The 15,978-nt window shown below is 41.0% G+C and overlaps 1 protein-coding gene across 6 annotated transcripts in view; it reads left to right on the top strand.

The window, feature by feature from the left end:
- baiap2a (BAR/IMD domain containing adaptor protein 2a) overlaps positions 1-15,978 on the top strand; it is a 157,862-nt gene that overhangs the window by 136,407 nt on the left and 5,477 nt on the right. For 5 of the 6 annotated variants that reach the window (XR_010898950.1, XM_067423559.1, XM_067423579.1 and 2 more), the window contains exons 7-13: positions 2,647-2,799; positions 6,114-6,347; positions 8,064-8,280; positions 8,405-8,606; positions 9,826-9,894; positions 11,099-11,252; positions 12,561-12,598. Coding sequence is in view for 5 of the 6 variants with exons in the window: in XM_067423559.1 (XP_067279660.1) it covers positions 2,647-2,799; positions 6,114-6,347; positions 8,064-8,280; positions 8,405-8,606; positions 9,826-9,894; positions 11,099-11,252; positions 12,561-12,598 (1,067 nt within the window). In the remaining variant the exon portion in view is untranslated. The remainder of the gene's footprint in view (positions 1-2,646; positions 2,800-6,113; positions 6,348-8,063; positions 8,281-8,404; positions 8,607-9,825; positions 9,895-11,098; positions 11,253-12,560; positions 12,599-15,978) is intronic. The other variant, XM_067423587.1, reaches the window with a different exon arrangement.

Genomic DNA, 15,978 nt, shown 5'->3' with positions numbered 1-15,978 from the left:
AGCCATTGTTTTCATCCACATAGAGCACAACCAGAGGCTAAATGTTTTTCATTTTTCAAGTGTTTGCTTTAGCCAGTTGAACCCGCATTTGTGCACATGATCAGGATGGTACCACCTCCACCTCATTTTGAGCCAGGAATACCTCTGCATACATCTAATAAGAGTTACTTTGGTCAGATTTTTGGATTAAATTAGCATTTAAAATGACATAAATGGACTAAAAGCCACAAAACTTCCACTTATTTTGTCTTTAACAATCTTCTGTTTCTCTTCAACACATGTAAGCCCAGTTGCCATCAGTGTAAAACTAGCGCCAACCTGTGGTAATAACTTCAAACTGCATGTGCTCAATTCAGTCAGGACCTTGCATTTCGTGGCAGTGTCGTGAACAAAGGTTGAGTTTTATTTTGCGGATACTCAATCTAGTACTTGCTTCAACAAGCATTTCTTTCAGATAATTCAGTCCACGGGATCCAAAGTAGATGGAAGTCCATCAAATCTCTCTATAAAACTCTCTCCTGCTGGTTTTACAACCCATTAATTTTACATCCCAATCTTCATGTGAACGCAGTCGAGCTTTCGCCGTGTGACTGTAGGAGATTTTCTGCTCCATTAGGTTTCTGACTCTGACTTATTCATCTGCGTTCACTCCCTCTACAAGTCAGATTTTTTTATTATTATTATTTGAAGTAGTTCCCATCATTGATTCTTGGTGGTGTCTAAAGTACTTTTCTTATTATAATGCTGTTCTCATCACTTGTCTCATTCAGGCCAATATAACTGAAATGCATGATAATACCAGTGGGTGATGGGGCGTCCCCATCGTCCTGTTGTGGGTAAATTGGAATAGGGCACTAAAACACCTGGATGTGTTGAGATAATGAGTTCTGTAATGGTTCTGACATTTCTGGCAGCTGAAAGTTCCCACTGGGTATGTGAGAGAGGGAGATGGCAAGGTGATTATGGACCAATCAGCAGAGAGCGGGTAGAGAAAAGACCCTTTTAGTATTCATAAGAAAAACTACGGCACAGACATCTAAAACACATTCATATATTCACAGCTCTCCTACTCATGTTTTAATCGAGAGCACAGTCACTGACAAAACAGGACTAAAAAGCACAAATTTTGTAGTGCCATAATGCATGAATATGATAATCATTCAGCACCATGGTACAGTCGCAATAGTTTTTGTAAGGCAAAAAAGAGACTCTGCAGAGGACCATGACCAATTATTTGTCTCTACATTCACATACATTTTTAAATCAGTACCAAAAAAAGAGTTCCACAGCCTGATGACAAGTGAGAACATTTTTAAAGGGATAGTTTGCCCTAAAATGAGCATTCTGTCATCATTTACTCTCCCTTTTAATTTTATTTATTTTATTTCACAAAAGGTGAAATTTTGAAGAAAAGCCTGGCTGCCAAAGGAAATGTTCTTGGCCATCAAATGAATCATATTAGAATGATTTCTGAGGGATCATGTGACACATACTGAAGACTGGAGCAATGACGCTGAAAATCCAGCTTTTACTGAAAAATCTCCTTTTAAAATATAGCTGCAAGCAAAGAGCATAAGTCATGCCAACATGGCTGAAAGCATCAGACTAACTGCAACAATGGGCATTTAAAGGTGTATTAAGACACTTTTAGGTGAAATGGCTTTCTAATACAATCACTAGTAATGGTTTATCACTTTTGACCAATAGGTGGTGCTGTTACAAAACTGATGTGATGTGGTCAGAGTAAGGGAACAATGACGCATGCAAAGTTTGGTGTCAATGTGCATTGCAGGGATACAGCCTCAGTCATTTTGGCATCAAGCCTGAATTTTGTTGTGGTGCTGTACGAAAGAGGTTTGGTCTATCAACACGGAATCCATAACTTTTTGTCAACACAGTCTGAAGATGATCTGATTCAAATTTGGTGATAATCGGACAAACGGTCTAGAAGGAGTTCGAAAGATAAACTTTCAAAGAAAAACAAAATGGCGGACAGGAAACTCGGCCGACTATGTTCTCGGCGTAACAAATAAGTCTTGGTGGGCAGAAAAGACTCCAAAGAACCATGTAACCATCTTAAAGGAAGTGTATGTAAGATTGTGGCCAAAACTGGTACTGCAGTCACTTTCAGATGACTGTAGAGCGGTGTATTCCCCTCCCTCTCCCACTGACTCGAGGTTGCCAGATTGGCTGCAGGATCAGCAGGAACGTTTGTAGACTGCAGCTGTGGTAACTATAGCAGATCTGGCAACCCGGATTCCCAAACACTACTGACTTTGTGATTGGTCGATTGGTGGAGGGCGGAGCTTCAGGCCAAAACACAACATGACAACATCAACATCAGTTGAGGGCTGCAACAACTTTTAAATAAATGACAATATCCTGGCCGCACTACTGTTGTCTGTGATATAAATATTTGAAATTAACATGATTTCTTAATGTCTAATGACATATCAGAGCCATTTTATGATTCATTGAAATACGTTTCTTACATACAGTTCCTTTAAGAACCTCACATTTCAAAAAAATGGTTCTTGAGGAAGGATGCCCATTTAAAGAACCTTTAAGAGTGTATCTGCATGATTTTTGTGTGAGTTTAGTATGTTCACTATAGAAACTAAGTGTTGTTCCTTTTATCTTCCTCAGTATGTTGAGACCATCAGCAGTAAACAGAGCGAGCTGGAATCCTTCATTGCAGAGGGCTACAAAACAGCACTTTCCGAGGAACGTAGGAGATACTGTTTCCTGGTGGACCGTCAGTGCGCCGTGGCCAAGAACAGCAGTGCCTACCACGGCAAGGTAAGACCCAGATGCTTTTTCCTTTGCCGTACAAGATAGACAGCATCACCGCCGATGTACTTTCACAGTCTCTCCTGTAATACGGCTGAAGACAGCAGCAGTTGCCATGGCAATCCCCAAAGATCACCCCTCACTACCGTCTCCATTGGGCACAGTTTGTTTGGGCTTATTGCAAAGATGAGATTTATTCTCCCCTGCAATCGTCTGTGTTTCAAAAGTGCCTGCGAAGTAATGCACGGCATTTCTGAAATATCAATTATGCGTAATAACTGAGCCACTTCCCCACGTTAAAACCTCATCATGGTAACTCCAGACTGCATGATGAGCAGTTATTTCGTTCTGCAGGTGGTCCCACCCCATATGCAATCTACTTAAATGCCCAGTTTTTACATCTGTATACTTATGTGTGTGCGCTGAAGAGATGCTTGCACATGGCTATTTTGTGTAGTATATGATTGTATAACTTGCTCTGACTAAACCGTACACCCTGATCACGGACTAGACGTGTGGTGCCGTCTTCTGGGAACGTTGTTGAAGCCGTAGGGAGGGGCGGAGAAAAGCCTTTCGTTTTCAAGAACATCCTGTCCAGTAGCTAATCAGTATGGAGGCGTGTGTGGGAAGAGTTCAGAAAGGGCGCGCTGAAGAGAGAGAGAGAGAGAGTGTGTGGTAGAATCGGGAGCCGTGAGTGTGTTGTGAGCGTGAGTCACCAGGAGTGGGCGGTAGGACGGAGACGGAGGCCCCTCACCCACACTGCAGTGAGCTGTACTGCAAGTGGTCCGAGATGTGAGAGACCCATTAGCAGTTGCTCAGAATCAACAACAGTCAACTGCTATGAAAATGACATGAGGTGAATTATATGTTTAAAGAATTGTGCAAAAAGCTCATGGTCAAAAGGGTCAATCCTTGGCTTTTTCTAACCTCTTAACCCTAAGCTGAACTTTGCCACATAATCCCCTCCCCCACAGGTTGTGCAACGGATAATAATTATACCTAAAAAAAAGTTTAAATGTCTTAATTTTCACATGGCCAATAAAAAGACCTACCTACTTGCATTGTTGTAGCGACCTGGACCATATCTAGAGACCATATATCATAGATACTTGGGGTGGGACCCATTTCAGTAGTAAGCAATTACCTTAACAGAGAACACCCTAACAACACATTGAAAACAACTCGGAACACTCTAGCAACTCTAGCAGCACAGAGTTGCAACTCTAGCAGCACAACTCTAGCAGCACACAGCAAAGGCCAATCGGAACACATTACATTCACTCAGAACACAATAACAACAGACAAACAACCTCTCAGAACACCCTAAATGGACCCAAAACCCTCTAGCAACAGACCAAAGGCCAATCAGAACACACTACAATCACTCAGAACACAATAACAACACTCAAACAACCTCTCAGAACACTCTAAAATGACCCAGAACCTCCTAGCAGCACAGCAAAGGCCATTTGGAACACATTACATTCACTCAGAACACAATAACCACAGACAAACAACCTCTCAAACACCCTAAATGGACCCAGAAGCTCCCAGCAACACACCAAAGGCCAATCAGAACACCATACATTCACTCAAAACACTTTATCAATCACTTAGACCAACCTAACACAAACAGCCACTCAGAACACCCTAAAATTACCCAGAACACAATAACAACACACGAACAACCTCTCAACATCCTAAAATTACCCCAAACCTCCTAGAAACACACCAAAAGCCAATCAGAACACCCTACATTCACTCAGAACACCATAACAACACACACACAACCTCTCAGAACACCCTAAAATTACCCCGAACCTCCTAGCAACACACCAAAGGCCAATCAGAACACCCTACAATCCCCCAGAACACAATAACAACAGACAAACAACCTCTCAGAACACTCTAAATGGACCCAGAAGCTCCCAGCAACAGACCAAAGGCCAATCAGAACACCATACATTCACTCAAAACACTTTATCAATCACTTAGACCACCCTAACACAAACAACCTCTCAGAACGCCCTAAAATTACCCAGAACACAATAACAACACTCAAACAACCTCTCAGAACACCCTAAATGGACCCAGAACACTCTAGCAACACACCAAAGGCCAATCAGAACACCCTATAATCACTCAGAATACCATAACAACAGACAAACAACCTCTCAGAACACCCTAAAATTACCCAGAACACAATAACAACAGACAAACAACCTCTCAGAACACCCTAAAATTACCCAGAACACAATAACAACACACAAACAACCTCTCAGAACACCCTTAAATTACCCAGAACACAATAACAACACACAAACAACCTCTCAACATCCTAAAATGACCCTGAACCTCCTAGCAACACACCAAAAGCCAATCAGAACACCCTACATTCACTCAGAACACCATAACAACACATAAACAACCTCTCAGAACACCCTAAAATTACCCCGAACCTCCTAGCAACACACCAAAGGCCAATCAGAACACCCTACATTCACTCAGAACACCATAACAACACATAAACAACCTCTCAGAACACCCTAAAATTACCCCGAACCTCCTAGCAACACACCAAAGGCCAATCAGAACACCCTACAATCCCCCAGAACACAATAACAACACACAAACTACCTCTCAGAACACCCTAAATGGACCTAGAAGCTCCCAGCAAAACACCAAAGGCCAATCAGAACACCCTATAATCACTCAGAACACAATAACAACACACAAACAGCCTCTCAGAACACCTTAAAATTACCCAGAACACTCCAGCAACACACCAAAGGCCAATCAGAACACCCTACAATCACCCAGAACAGTTTATCAATCACTTAGACCACCCTAACACACACAATCGCTCAGAATACCCTAAAATGACCCAGAAGCTCTTAGCAACACACCAAAGGCCAATTAGAAAACCCTAGCAACCACCTAGAACGCTCTAACAGCACAGCAACTCCGCAACCATAATTGAAACGTCTAGGCAGCCGCTCGCATTTCATTCTGAAAGTGTAAAGATCTAGTCACGATTCTGAAGTAGTAACAATAACTGTAATAACTCTGTTTTTTTTTTTGGCAGAGACCACAGTTACCGTTACCATGGTAATTTTTTTTTTTTTACATGAGGAGCAAGTAGTGGTGTTAGAGCCAACAGATGACATCTGGCACCTCTCTCTCTCTCTCTCTCTCTCTCTCTCTCTCTCTCCCTCCCTCCCTCTCCCTTTTATTCACTCATTCAGATACATTTCAGCACATCGTTTATGGACAAGATTTTCCAATGCCACTCTAAACATCTTTCCCATGGTGCTTCTTTGTAGGGTAAGGACTTGTTAACCCAGAAGATCCCAGTGTGGCAGCAGGCCTGTTCAGACCCCAACAAGCTGCCCGACAGGGCCATGCTGCTCGCCCAGCAGATGAGCTCTGGCTCAAGCACCCTCATCTCCAGCCCTCTGCACTCCTCCAAGGGCAACCTGGTCATCTCAGATCCCATTCCCGGAGCACAACCGCTGCCCGTACCCCCCGAACTAGCTGCCTTCATGGGCCATCAGGGGGTGAGTAAAGAATATTTGCCATCTTTTTGACAACATAAAGGATCGATTGTTGTTCAGAATATACAAAATAGCATTTCAAGCCTTGCATATCCTGATGTGAAAAGTAAATGTTAATTTGCATACTGCAGCGTTAGCCGAGCGTAGGATGATTCAACCTCTTTAAAACTCATGTCTGCAGGCAGTGCTTTAGTCGAGTGGCCCCTCGCTAGAGCAGAACGCTCACACAATGTTAATTGTGCCTCTACAGCCATAATGCACTACCGCTCTATTGGTGCAGCTGCTCGAGGGATGCTCGTATATCACAGAGATTGTTTAGAAGTATGTGGCCTTGTCTGCTGCAGCCTTGTGTGTGTGTGTCTGGTAGTGGTCAACCAATATTGATGATATTTTGGAGAGCAGAAGCGATGGGCGATGTCGAAACACTGCGCTTCAAAACTTCTACAAATCTTTTGTTTCGAATCAGTGGTTCGTAGTGCGTATCAAACTGCCAAAGTCGCGTGATTTTAGCAAATTGTCATTTGCTACCTTGCTCCTGGAGACCCGCTATCCTGCAAAGTTTAATTCCAACCTGTTTCAGCTCACCTGAAGAGCTGGATTTAGCAGGTTTTATTATGGTTGGAGTTAAACTCAGGAGCAGGGTTGAAGACCTCTGTATTAAGCCGCATTTCCGCCTCAGGAACTTTTCCCGGGAACTAGCAGTTTTGGGTCGAAATTATTCTGAATGTCCCCTCAAAAAGACCCTGCTCGCCAGGTAGTACTTATTCAAAGTTCAGGAACGTTTAGGGGTGGGACTTGGGCGCTGAACAGGCTGATTGGTTGAGTTCTCACAGCATTTTATTTCAACCACCATTTTAAAAGTCTGTAGCAGTTGTTTGTTATTCGAATCAACAATGGTTTTTCAAAAAATACGACCAATGGACCGACGACGAGGTTCAGGCTTTATTAAGCTTATTTGCGAAGGACGAAATCCATTTTGAACTTGAAAGTCGAGTGCAGTCCTACGTCACCGGACTAATTTGCCTAATCTTAACAGTACTGTAGACCACGATTGAAACGGCAACAAGTCTGGGGGGGTGGGGGTCGTCCTGGGTCGGTCCCAGGACAAATTGTTCCAAGTAATTTATGTGGAAATGCTGCTTTAGGAGCCCTCCAGGAACGTGGTTGGGAACCCGTGTTAAGCCATTTAACAGAGACAGTAAACTAATAATAAAGACACTCAGGCGCTGGCATTCACAGCGCTATCAAAATAAAAGAATTATTGGCCTACGCCAATAACGAAAAAAGGCCTAATATCTCTTAGGCGATGTATTGGTTGACCATTAACGTCTGGCTATCACCTGACCAAGCTCAATTTAAGATTAAACACTGGTCTGGGAAGTCTGCTCTGTATTTTCTACTGCACAAGAGTTATTGGCATTATTCAAATGACTCTGTACGCAATTGGATAGTACTTCAACCAATCAGACCACAAGAGGAGTGATCAACAGGCAATGACCCATCACTTCTCTATCCGTCATCATGTTAAACCCACCAATGGCGCGCCAGGTGGATATGCCAGTCTGTGATTGGTTCCCGCAAAAGTGTAACAGAAGCAGTAGAAGTGAATGTATGGGTTTTCAAACGGAGTTGCCGGGCGAAATCAAACCGCGGGCAGATCAGGCTGGGTATACCCAGTCAAGTCTGGCATCACTTACTTAGTGATCTTTATTGCTGCAGCGGCTAATGGGTCCTGATGGCATGTCTCTGGTGAACGGGACGACGGGGGTCCATGGAGACGACTATTGGAACGAGGGAGGGGTCTCTCAGGGAAGACCGCCCTCCCCACAGAATCAGTCTCAAACGCAGAGCCAGCCCCAGAGACAGGTCAGCGATGTCTATTCCAACACTCTGCCCGTCCGCAGGCCTCAGCCGGCTAAAAACAAGACCACTGTGGGTAAGAGAAACCAGCCCTTCCACACAACCCTATGAGCAAAACAATGCTTTCGATTTTGGGAAATAGGTCTATAAACATGGAATGAATTATTATTGTTATCATTAATAGTTGATTCGCTCTACAGGAGAGACAAGAACTCTGCCCAGGTCAAGTTCCATGGCGGCTGGTCTGGAGAAGAACGGACGTGCTCGCGTACAGGCCATTTTCTCCCACGCCGCTGGGGACAACAGCACCCTGCTCAGCTTCACCGAAGGCGATATCATCACCCTGCTGGTGCCAGAGGCTCGAGATGGCTGGCACTATGGAGAGAATGAGAAAAACAAGATGTAAGCGCTCACCGATTTATGTGACCCGTGCTGGCAAAAGGAGTCGGAATGCGATCGGGATCATTTTGCGATACAGGCAAAACAAGTCGATTTTGAGGTTTTCACAAAAATTTGTTCATTTAGCCCTCATCTAGCGATCCCAGAGCTCCAAATCTAAAGGTGTCTTTATTGGTACGTTTTCTGAGAGGAGCAGCTTTCATTTGTCAATGAAAACGGTTCCACTCGCGCTGACTGACAGATCCGACCCGTGTGCGTGATCCTAAAATACACTTCTACAAGGGATTATAGTATTTCAAAATATCTGCCATGGCGAGTATTCACGCAAACGTTACCTGTTATGTCTTATGCAAATGTTTGGTTAAGTGATGGGGAAAACATCTGATGCGTAACATTATAAATCACCCGGGTTTCATTATTGTTAACCAAACAATTGAGGTATCATGGAGAGAAAAAAGTTGAATATATAATTTCCCTACAGATATTTGGTTTTCTTGGTGATTTTGTTTTTGGAACCTTCAGAAAACTTTAACTGGATTTTTCGATCGAATTCAAACATGTAGCAGGTGTAGTCATTTTTTGTTGTCCGATTTTAACAAATCATTTTGAAGGTTTATTAAAGAATGTGAAAATAACACAAACATTTTTTGAAAATTTGCTAGCGCGGGTCACACATTCTGTACATTAGTGTGTACAGAACACTGTGCAGTGTAAACATTGCATGTCTTTAATGAACCACGCATCCCATGAAGCACTTCAGATGACATGGGGCCGTCACTAGGGTTTCTGGGCCCCTTGTACTGTTCATCTCAGGTTATTCTCCAGAGAAAAAGAGCCTAATAATCTCCCACGTGTCCTCTAGCTTCAAAAGAGACCTCGAAGTGCTTAGCAGTGACTGCAAAGTTGCGTTTGACAGTTCCTCTACGTTCTCTCCCTACTTATATATTTGCATCTATTTAAATATTTTGCAGTAAACAATGACTTATAGATAATATGCAAAGAGTTAAAGAATCATTTGATTACTAGAGTCTTTTTCTCAGGTGATTAATTTGTTTTGACTGAGACTTAAGTCTCCATTTACTCTCCATTGAATCTCCTTCTTTTTCTTCTTTTTTTTGTGGGAAAATATTTTTCAATATAAGTAAATTGAGCTAAATCTCTCACTTGCTTTTTGTTAACACTCGCTTTTAGACGTATCTAAAGAAAAGCTCTTTTCTTTCAGGCGTGGCTGGTTTCCTTTTTCCTACACTCGAGTGCTGCCTGAAAGTGACGGCGAGAAGTTAAGAGTCAAGTAAGTTCCCTGAAAACTTCCCTGAAGTCTCTCTCTTTACATTTGGTATTAATATACTGTACATTTCCAGTGGTCGGATCATGACCAGATAGCAATTGGCCACATTAAAAGCCAGGAGTAAATATATCACGTAATATTTGGTTCACTGAAAAGACATTTGGAAGTCGTTTGGGGTGGATTTTGACCACATTTAGTGAAGGTAAAAAGGCATTTACGTAAGGAATACACTGAAAATAATCTGCACGTCACTAACTGACTGAGCAGTGGGCTGCAGGTTTGGGCCTTTTCTTTTTCTTCTCTGGCGAATTAAAAGACAACAGATATTGTTCTCCTTGCGCTTTGATTAAATCACCTGATTTAATCAACAATATCTGATTATTAATCGCATGATTTCACTGGAACACGGTCGGAATCTTGTTTCTCTCCCTAAAGAAATCGCTTTTAAACCTTTTCTTCCAGTTTCTGCTCTTCTAATCACTATTAACATCCTTTACTGAGGAGTTCATAAAGTCAGGAAACACATTAATGTACTGAAAAACCCTGAATGAAACCTCACACCTCAAAAGTTTGGGGTCAGTGATAGATTTCTGAAAGAAGTTTCTGAAAGAAGTCTTGTTTGCTCACCAAGGCTGCATTTATTTTAATCAAAAACCAGTAAAAACTGTAATATTGTGAAATATTAATATAAAAAAAACTGTTTTCTATTTGTGTATATAATAACATGTAATTTTGTCCTGTGATGGTAAAGCTGTATTTTCAGCATCATTACTCCAGTCTTCAGTGTCACATGATCCTTCAGAAATCATTCTCATATGATGATTTAATGCTTAAGAAATATTTATTATTATTATTATCAATGTTGAAATGTGTATATTTTTTATTTATTTAGGATGGTTTGATGAATAGAAATAATTATGTAACAGTATCTATTTGAATATATAAACAAATCAATCCGTTTATTGCATCCTTGCCGAATAAAATTAATAATTTAACTTAATTTAATAATTTTATTGCGATTTGAATAAAGGTATAAATGCAGTCCAGTGAAAAACTGATGACAGATCACTCTAAATTGTAATGTAGATGCATGTATTTTTGTGAAAAGCGCTATACAATTAAAAATATATATAAAAACTATCCGGATCCAAAGCGCATGTTAATGGCAGGTGTAAAGATGACTGATTGACTGACCTTCATCCTGTAGTCTTCACCATGGGAAGAGCAGCAGCACAGGAAACCTGCTGGAGCGAGAGGACATGTCTTTGCCCATGCCTGACTATGGTCTGACTGCCCGACTGTTGGCACAGAGCCTAACACAGACTCGACCACGTCCCTACAGCATGGCAGGCTTTGCACAGGTACACACACACACACACACACACACACACACACACACACACATATTAGCATTAGACAGGATTCTCTCACCGATGTCTCCTTTCTTGGGATTGTTTTTAAACTCTGCTCGGAGTGTAATCTTTGTCAGCTCTGCTTTAGTCTGTTCTTTAAAGCGTACTAATGGTGTGGGTCTCTCTTAACATGCATGAGTTTCATAATAAAAGGAGAGTTCATCCCAAAATGAAATTCCTGTCATCATTTACTCAAACACAAGACTTTCTATCTTCTGCGAAACACAAAACTTCCCTTTTCCAAACACTGAACCAGCGCAAGAAAATGGAAAATGTCGCTAGATGTATGTTCACCTGCGGATGCAACTGAACACACATTTTGTGCCTCTCACCGGACATTTCACTTTGAAAGTGGCGCAAAACGTGCAAGAACATAATGTAGTTTTGCAGAAATGTCACTACCTTTGAGTTCAACAAAGAAGTGGAAGGTGTTCAGTGACTAACACACAAAAGTATTGTATAACTTCAGAAGACGTCCATTTTTGAGCTCGACTGTCCCTGGTCACATTCTGCTTTCATTGTAGGAAATACTAGCCTATCTAATCAGCAAACTAGCCTATCTAACAGCAAATCTAATCTGCCCGCGAGTGTCGTCTAGTAACTCTCAATACCCTTCTGAGCTGTATTCGCCTAACTCTTGCCGGGCCAATCACATCATGTGTAGAGTCGGTGGGCGGGGCCATAATGACGACGGCTGAGTTGCGATTGCGTGCTTCTAGTAAACACAGAAACTGGCAAACGGCGGTCTCTCGAATCAGCTTTGACCGTGACTCTGGAAGACTTGGAGTTAAGCTTTTCTCTGAGAAAAGAACAAAGAACTGCACTGAAGTCATTCTTAAGAAGGAAAGATGTGTTCGGAGTTTTGCCGACCGGATACAGCGAATGTTTAATCTGTCAAGGAGCTCAGTTTCACCTTCGTTGCTCTGGTTGGTGTAGCGCTATCCTATCGCGTGCAGAGGGAGTTTGAAAGACAACCGTTTATCCGCCCCTCGGATTGAGCCCTGTCAATGGTGAGTTTCCAGATCAAACATCTTGATGTGGGTCTGGCTTGTCGGGCTAATAGAAATACAATTAAAACATGAAAAATCTATCCTTCCGTTTGGAGCGATACGAGAGTGAGTAAATGATGACAGGATTAGTATTTATGTGTGAACTGTCCCTTTAATACACTGTGTTGATACACTCCTGAATGTTTTTCCTCTAAGCTGGAAATAAGCTTCTAAGCCGCACTGAAATGTTGTTTTTTACGAATTCCAGCCAGCGCTAGAGGATTATGACAGTCAGTTTGCCACAAGGTAAGATCGGCTCTTAATGAACAGAACGCTTAATAAAGAATTAGTCTTATAAATTTATCCCGAAATGCAAAACTATACTGCTAATTATACCTCTGTTAGTGAATAGTAGTTAATTTCTGTATTTTTTCCCTTTCTTAGCCCTTGCTTGCTTATGCTAAATGTGCAATGCAGTGCTGATATTTGTTGGGAGACCAACTGTGTTTTATCTGAGAATTGTAAATGGTTTGACAAGAGAAGGTTGTGTGTCTGTCTGTCTGTTTCCGTGAGTGGAGTGAATGAGCTGTTGGATTGTGAAATGCATCGTTGTTGACCTCATTGTAACCTCACCGTGTGTGTGTGTGTGTGTGTGTGTGATCCATTAAGGTCAGGATCAGAGCTGCTCACAGTCTTGTGTGCCCTGAACTCATTGTGTCTAGAAGCCTCTAGTTGAGTTGACTCTGTTGACAGCAGATAATGGTTTCCTATCATCCCACAGTTTATAAAAACAAAAGAAAAGCTGTGTACAGTAATGCACTTACAACAGAAACTTTCGGTTGTACATTATCAATACCAGAGCTGGGGGGTAACTGATAACATGCAGTCTGGATTACGTAATCAGATTTTAAAAAAAGTTCTTCTAATTATATTATTTGACTACAAGTTATTCTAACAATGGCAGTCAAATAATGATAATACTTTGATTCTCCCTACTTTGATTCTCTTTTAAAATTTCCTTTCTAAAAACGCCTACGGCTTGTATACAATCTCTGTATAAAATCCCATGTTTATGGAATTGCACAGACAAATCAGCCACTTGTTATGTGACTATTTGTTTACTGGATTTACAGAAATCATTTCACATTTACCAAGTGTTTTCTCAACATTGCAACAATGCATATCTAATCAACTGATTATCACATGAATTATTATTTGAATTATCACTGTTTAAGTGAATTATTTATCCATGTGTTAATGTCCTTGGAAGGCTTTTGTCATTCAAACACATAAAAATTTACAAATTCATGTCAAATCATATTTTCATGCAATGCAGGGATTCCCAGCATTCTTTCAGCTGAAATGTTTTTGACCTAATATATTTACTTGAAATTACCCTATGAAATTTGAAAATGTACGTTAGTTCAATAATAAAATTGTCAATAAAATATTAATAATAATAATAACAATTAAGTTCACGGTTCTCTGATGTCCGTTAATGGTCTCATGACATACAGGCAAAGAAATAAAACGTTTTTATTTATTTATTTATTTTATTTAACATATTTATGATTTAATTACTTATCAGCTTTTCATTAAGATCCCAAACCTATGTAGTTCCTTTTAAGAACCTTTCTGTTAGAACCTGATGTAATATTTAATGCACTTCATGTTGTCGATAACTACGAATTTAATACATTTTCTCGTAGTATTTTTTATATCAGAATGGTACAGGAATATTGTACTCAAATCAATGTGATAAACAAGTTAGGTCAAAAGTAATTTAAAAGTAATCCAAAAGTAATTTAAAAGTAATCCGAAAGTAGTCTGATTATATTATCTTAAATCTACAATTTTGGGCCCCACTTTATATTAGGTGGCCTTACTTACATCAAAAAATAAGTACAATGTACTTATTGTATTACAAAACACTTGCTCATATTGAGGTGGGATGCGGGTAAATGTGTGGTGATATGGGTAAGTTTAAGGGTAGGGTTACGGAGTAGGGTAACTACAGAAATGAATTGCAGATGTAATTACATGCAGCTAATTTTAAAAATGTAAGTACAATGTAAAAACATGTATGTACACAATGTGTATTGTATCAAATGATTATTTAAAATGTTAGTATATGTAGTTAAGGCCATCTAATGTAAAGTGGGTCCCAATTTTATCATATAATTTGCAATCAGTAACTGATCTGCCCAGCTCTGATCAATACTACTTCTGTTGGCATATTTGTCTATATAACACCCCTTTCAGATAGCAAAAGTTACTAGGTTGACTAGTTTTTGTTGTTTTTAGATCCAAACAGAGGGAGTAACAATAGTCTAATTGTGAGGTAATATAAGAACGAAAGCATCTCAGGTTATGCATGTAAACATGTTTCCCTGTGAAGGCGAACGTGACGCTGCTCCCCTAGAGGGCATGATGCTGGAGGCATCCCCCATAGCACCCTCAAGGGGACACCAGTTCCCATTCGAAAGGGACCGGCTCAGGTTTTAACCATGGTTCCCTATGGGGAATTCCTAATGCATTGCTCCCTCTAGAGGACGCAGCGTGAGTTCCCATTCGAAAGGGAACTAAGTATTGTAGGCATACTTTTGAAAAGATATGTGCAAGTCCTGGAGGGCTACCACCCTGCAGATTTTAGCTCCAACCTGAATCAAACACACCCGAACCAGCCAATCGTGGTGTTCAGGGCTGCTTGATAATTACTAGGGGTGTCCCGACTAAGGATTTACACATTCAAATCAGAATGGTCGAATCTTTCTATAGTCGACCGATAGTCGAATCATATATGTGTGTGTGAAGGGGTTGGGAGGGGAACGACACTAGTCAACAGGAGGATATTTTTGTTTTCCTTTACACACTCCACACAGCAACAACTTTTAATAAAGCGACCAAAACTGCCTGCCAACTGACAGATGAACTGACAATGGCTTTCTTATTCAGGTTTAAATAAAAGATAATGTGGTGAAGAAACATTCGTAAAACGTTTTCTCATAACATTTTAAAGCGGCGATCGAACTACAGAACATCACACAAATATATAAAAGAACATTTTGATAAATAAACCTAAAAAATACCTGCCTAGAGAGGAAAAGAACATTTGAGTGCGTTTACATGCACGTTCTTAAGCCGATCGTACCTAAAGAGGGTCACGCACACACCGGACGCGAAGCTCAGCGTCGTCTCAGGTATCTCACACCGGACGTCTTCAATAGTCAATAGCTCAATAGCCTTTAAAATATTGAGCACCCCCATATTGCCAAAATGGTATGATCCTCGTTTCAAAGATTCGACCGTGAGATCGGTGGCCGATTCCGGCTCCGCAGATGCATCGAATCTTCAACTATTCGGGGTCACCGCTAATATTTACAGAGAGGTGTGTTGAAGGGTTAGAACTGTAATCTGCAGGACGGTAGCCCTCCAGGAACAGGGTTGGACACCCCTGGTGTAAACTAGAACATTTATTCCAGCGCAATGCCCTGCCTCATAAATTTCAGATGTAAGAGCATTACTGTCAACACGATTTGACCAAAAAAAGTTGAGCGTTTAAATTGTGTTATTTTCTTGGCGACATAAAGATAGCTTTGTGATTAAAACTTGGCCTGACCTTTTACCAATTTGAATCCCTTTGTCAAGTGCCCCACGATACATTTCCTAACTGAAGTTTGCAGTGT

The sequence above is a fragment of the Pseudorasbora parva genome, chromosome 2 (genome assembly GCF_024679245.1).
Source record: "Pseudorasbora parva isolate DD20220531a chromosome 2, ASM2467924v1, whole genome shotgun sequence".
Lineage (NCBI taxonomy): Eukaryota > Metazoa > Chordata > Actinopteri > Cypriniformes > Gobionidae > Pseudorasbora > Pseudorasbora parva.
The sequence above is the reverse complement of the archived record's forward strand: the minus strand, read 5'-3'. Positions and strand labels throughout refer to the sequence as shown.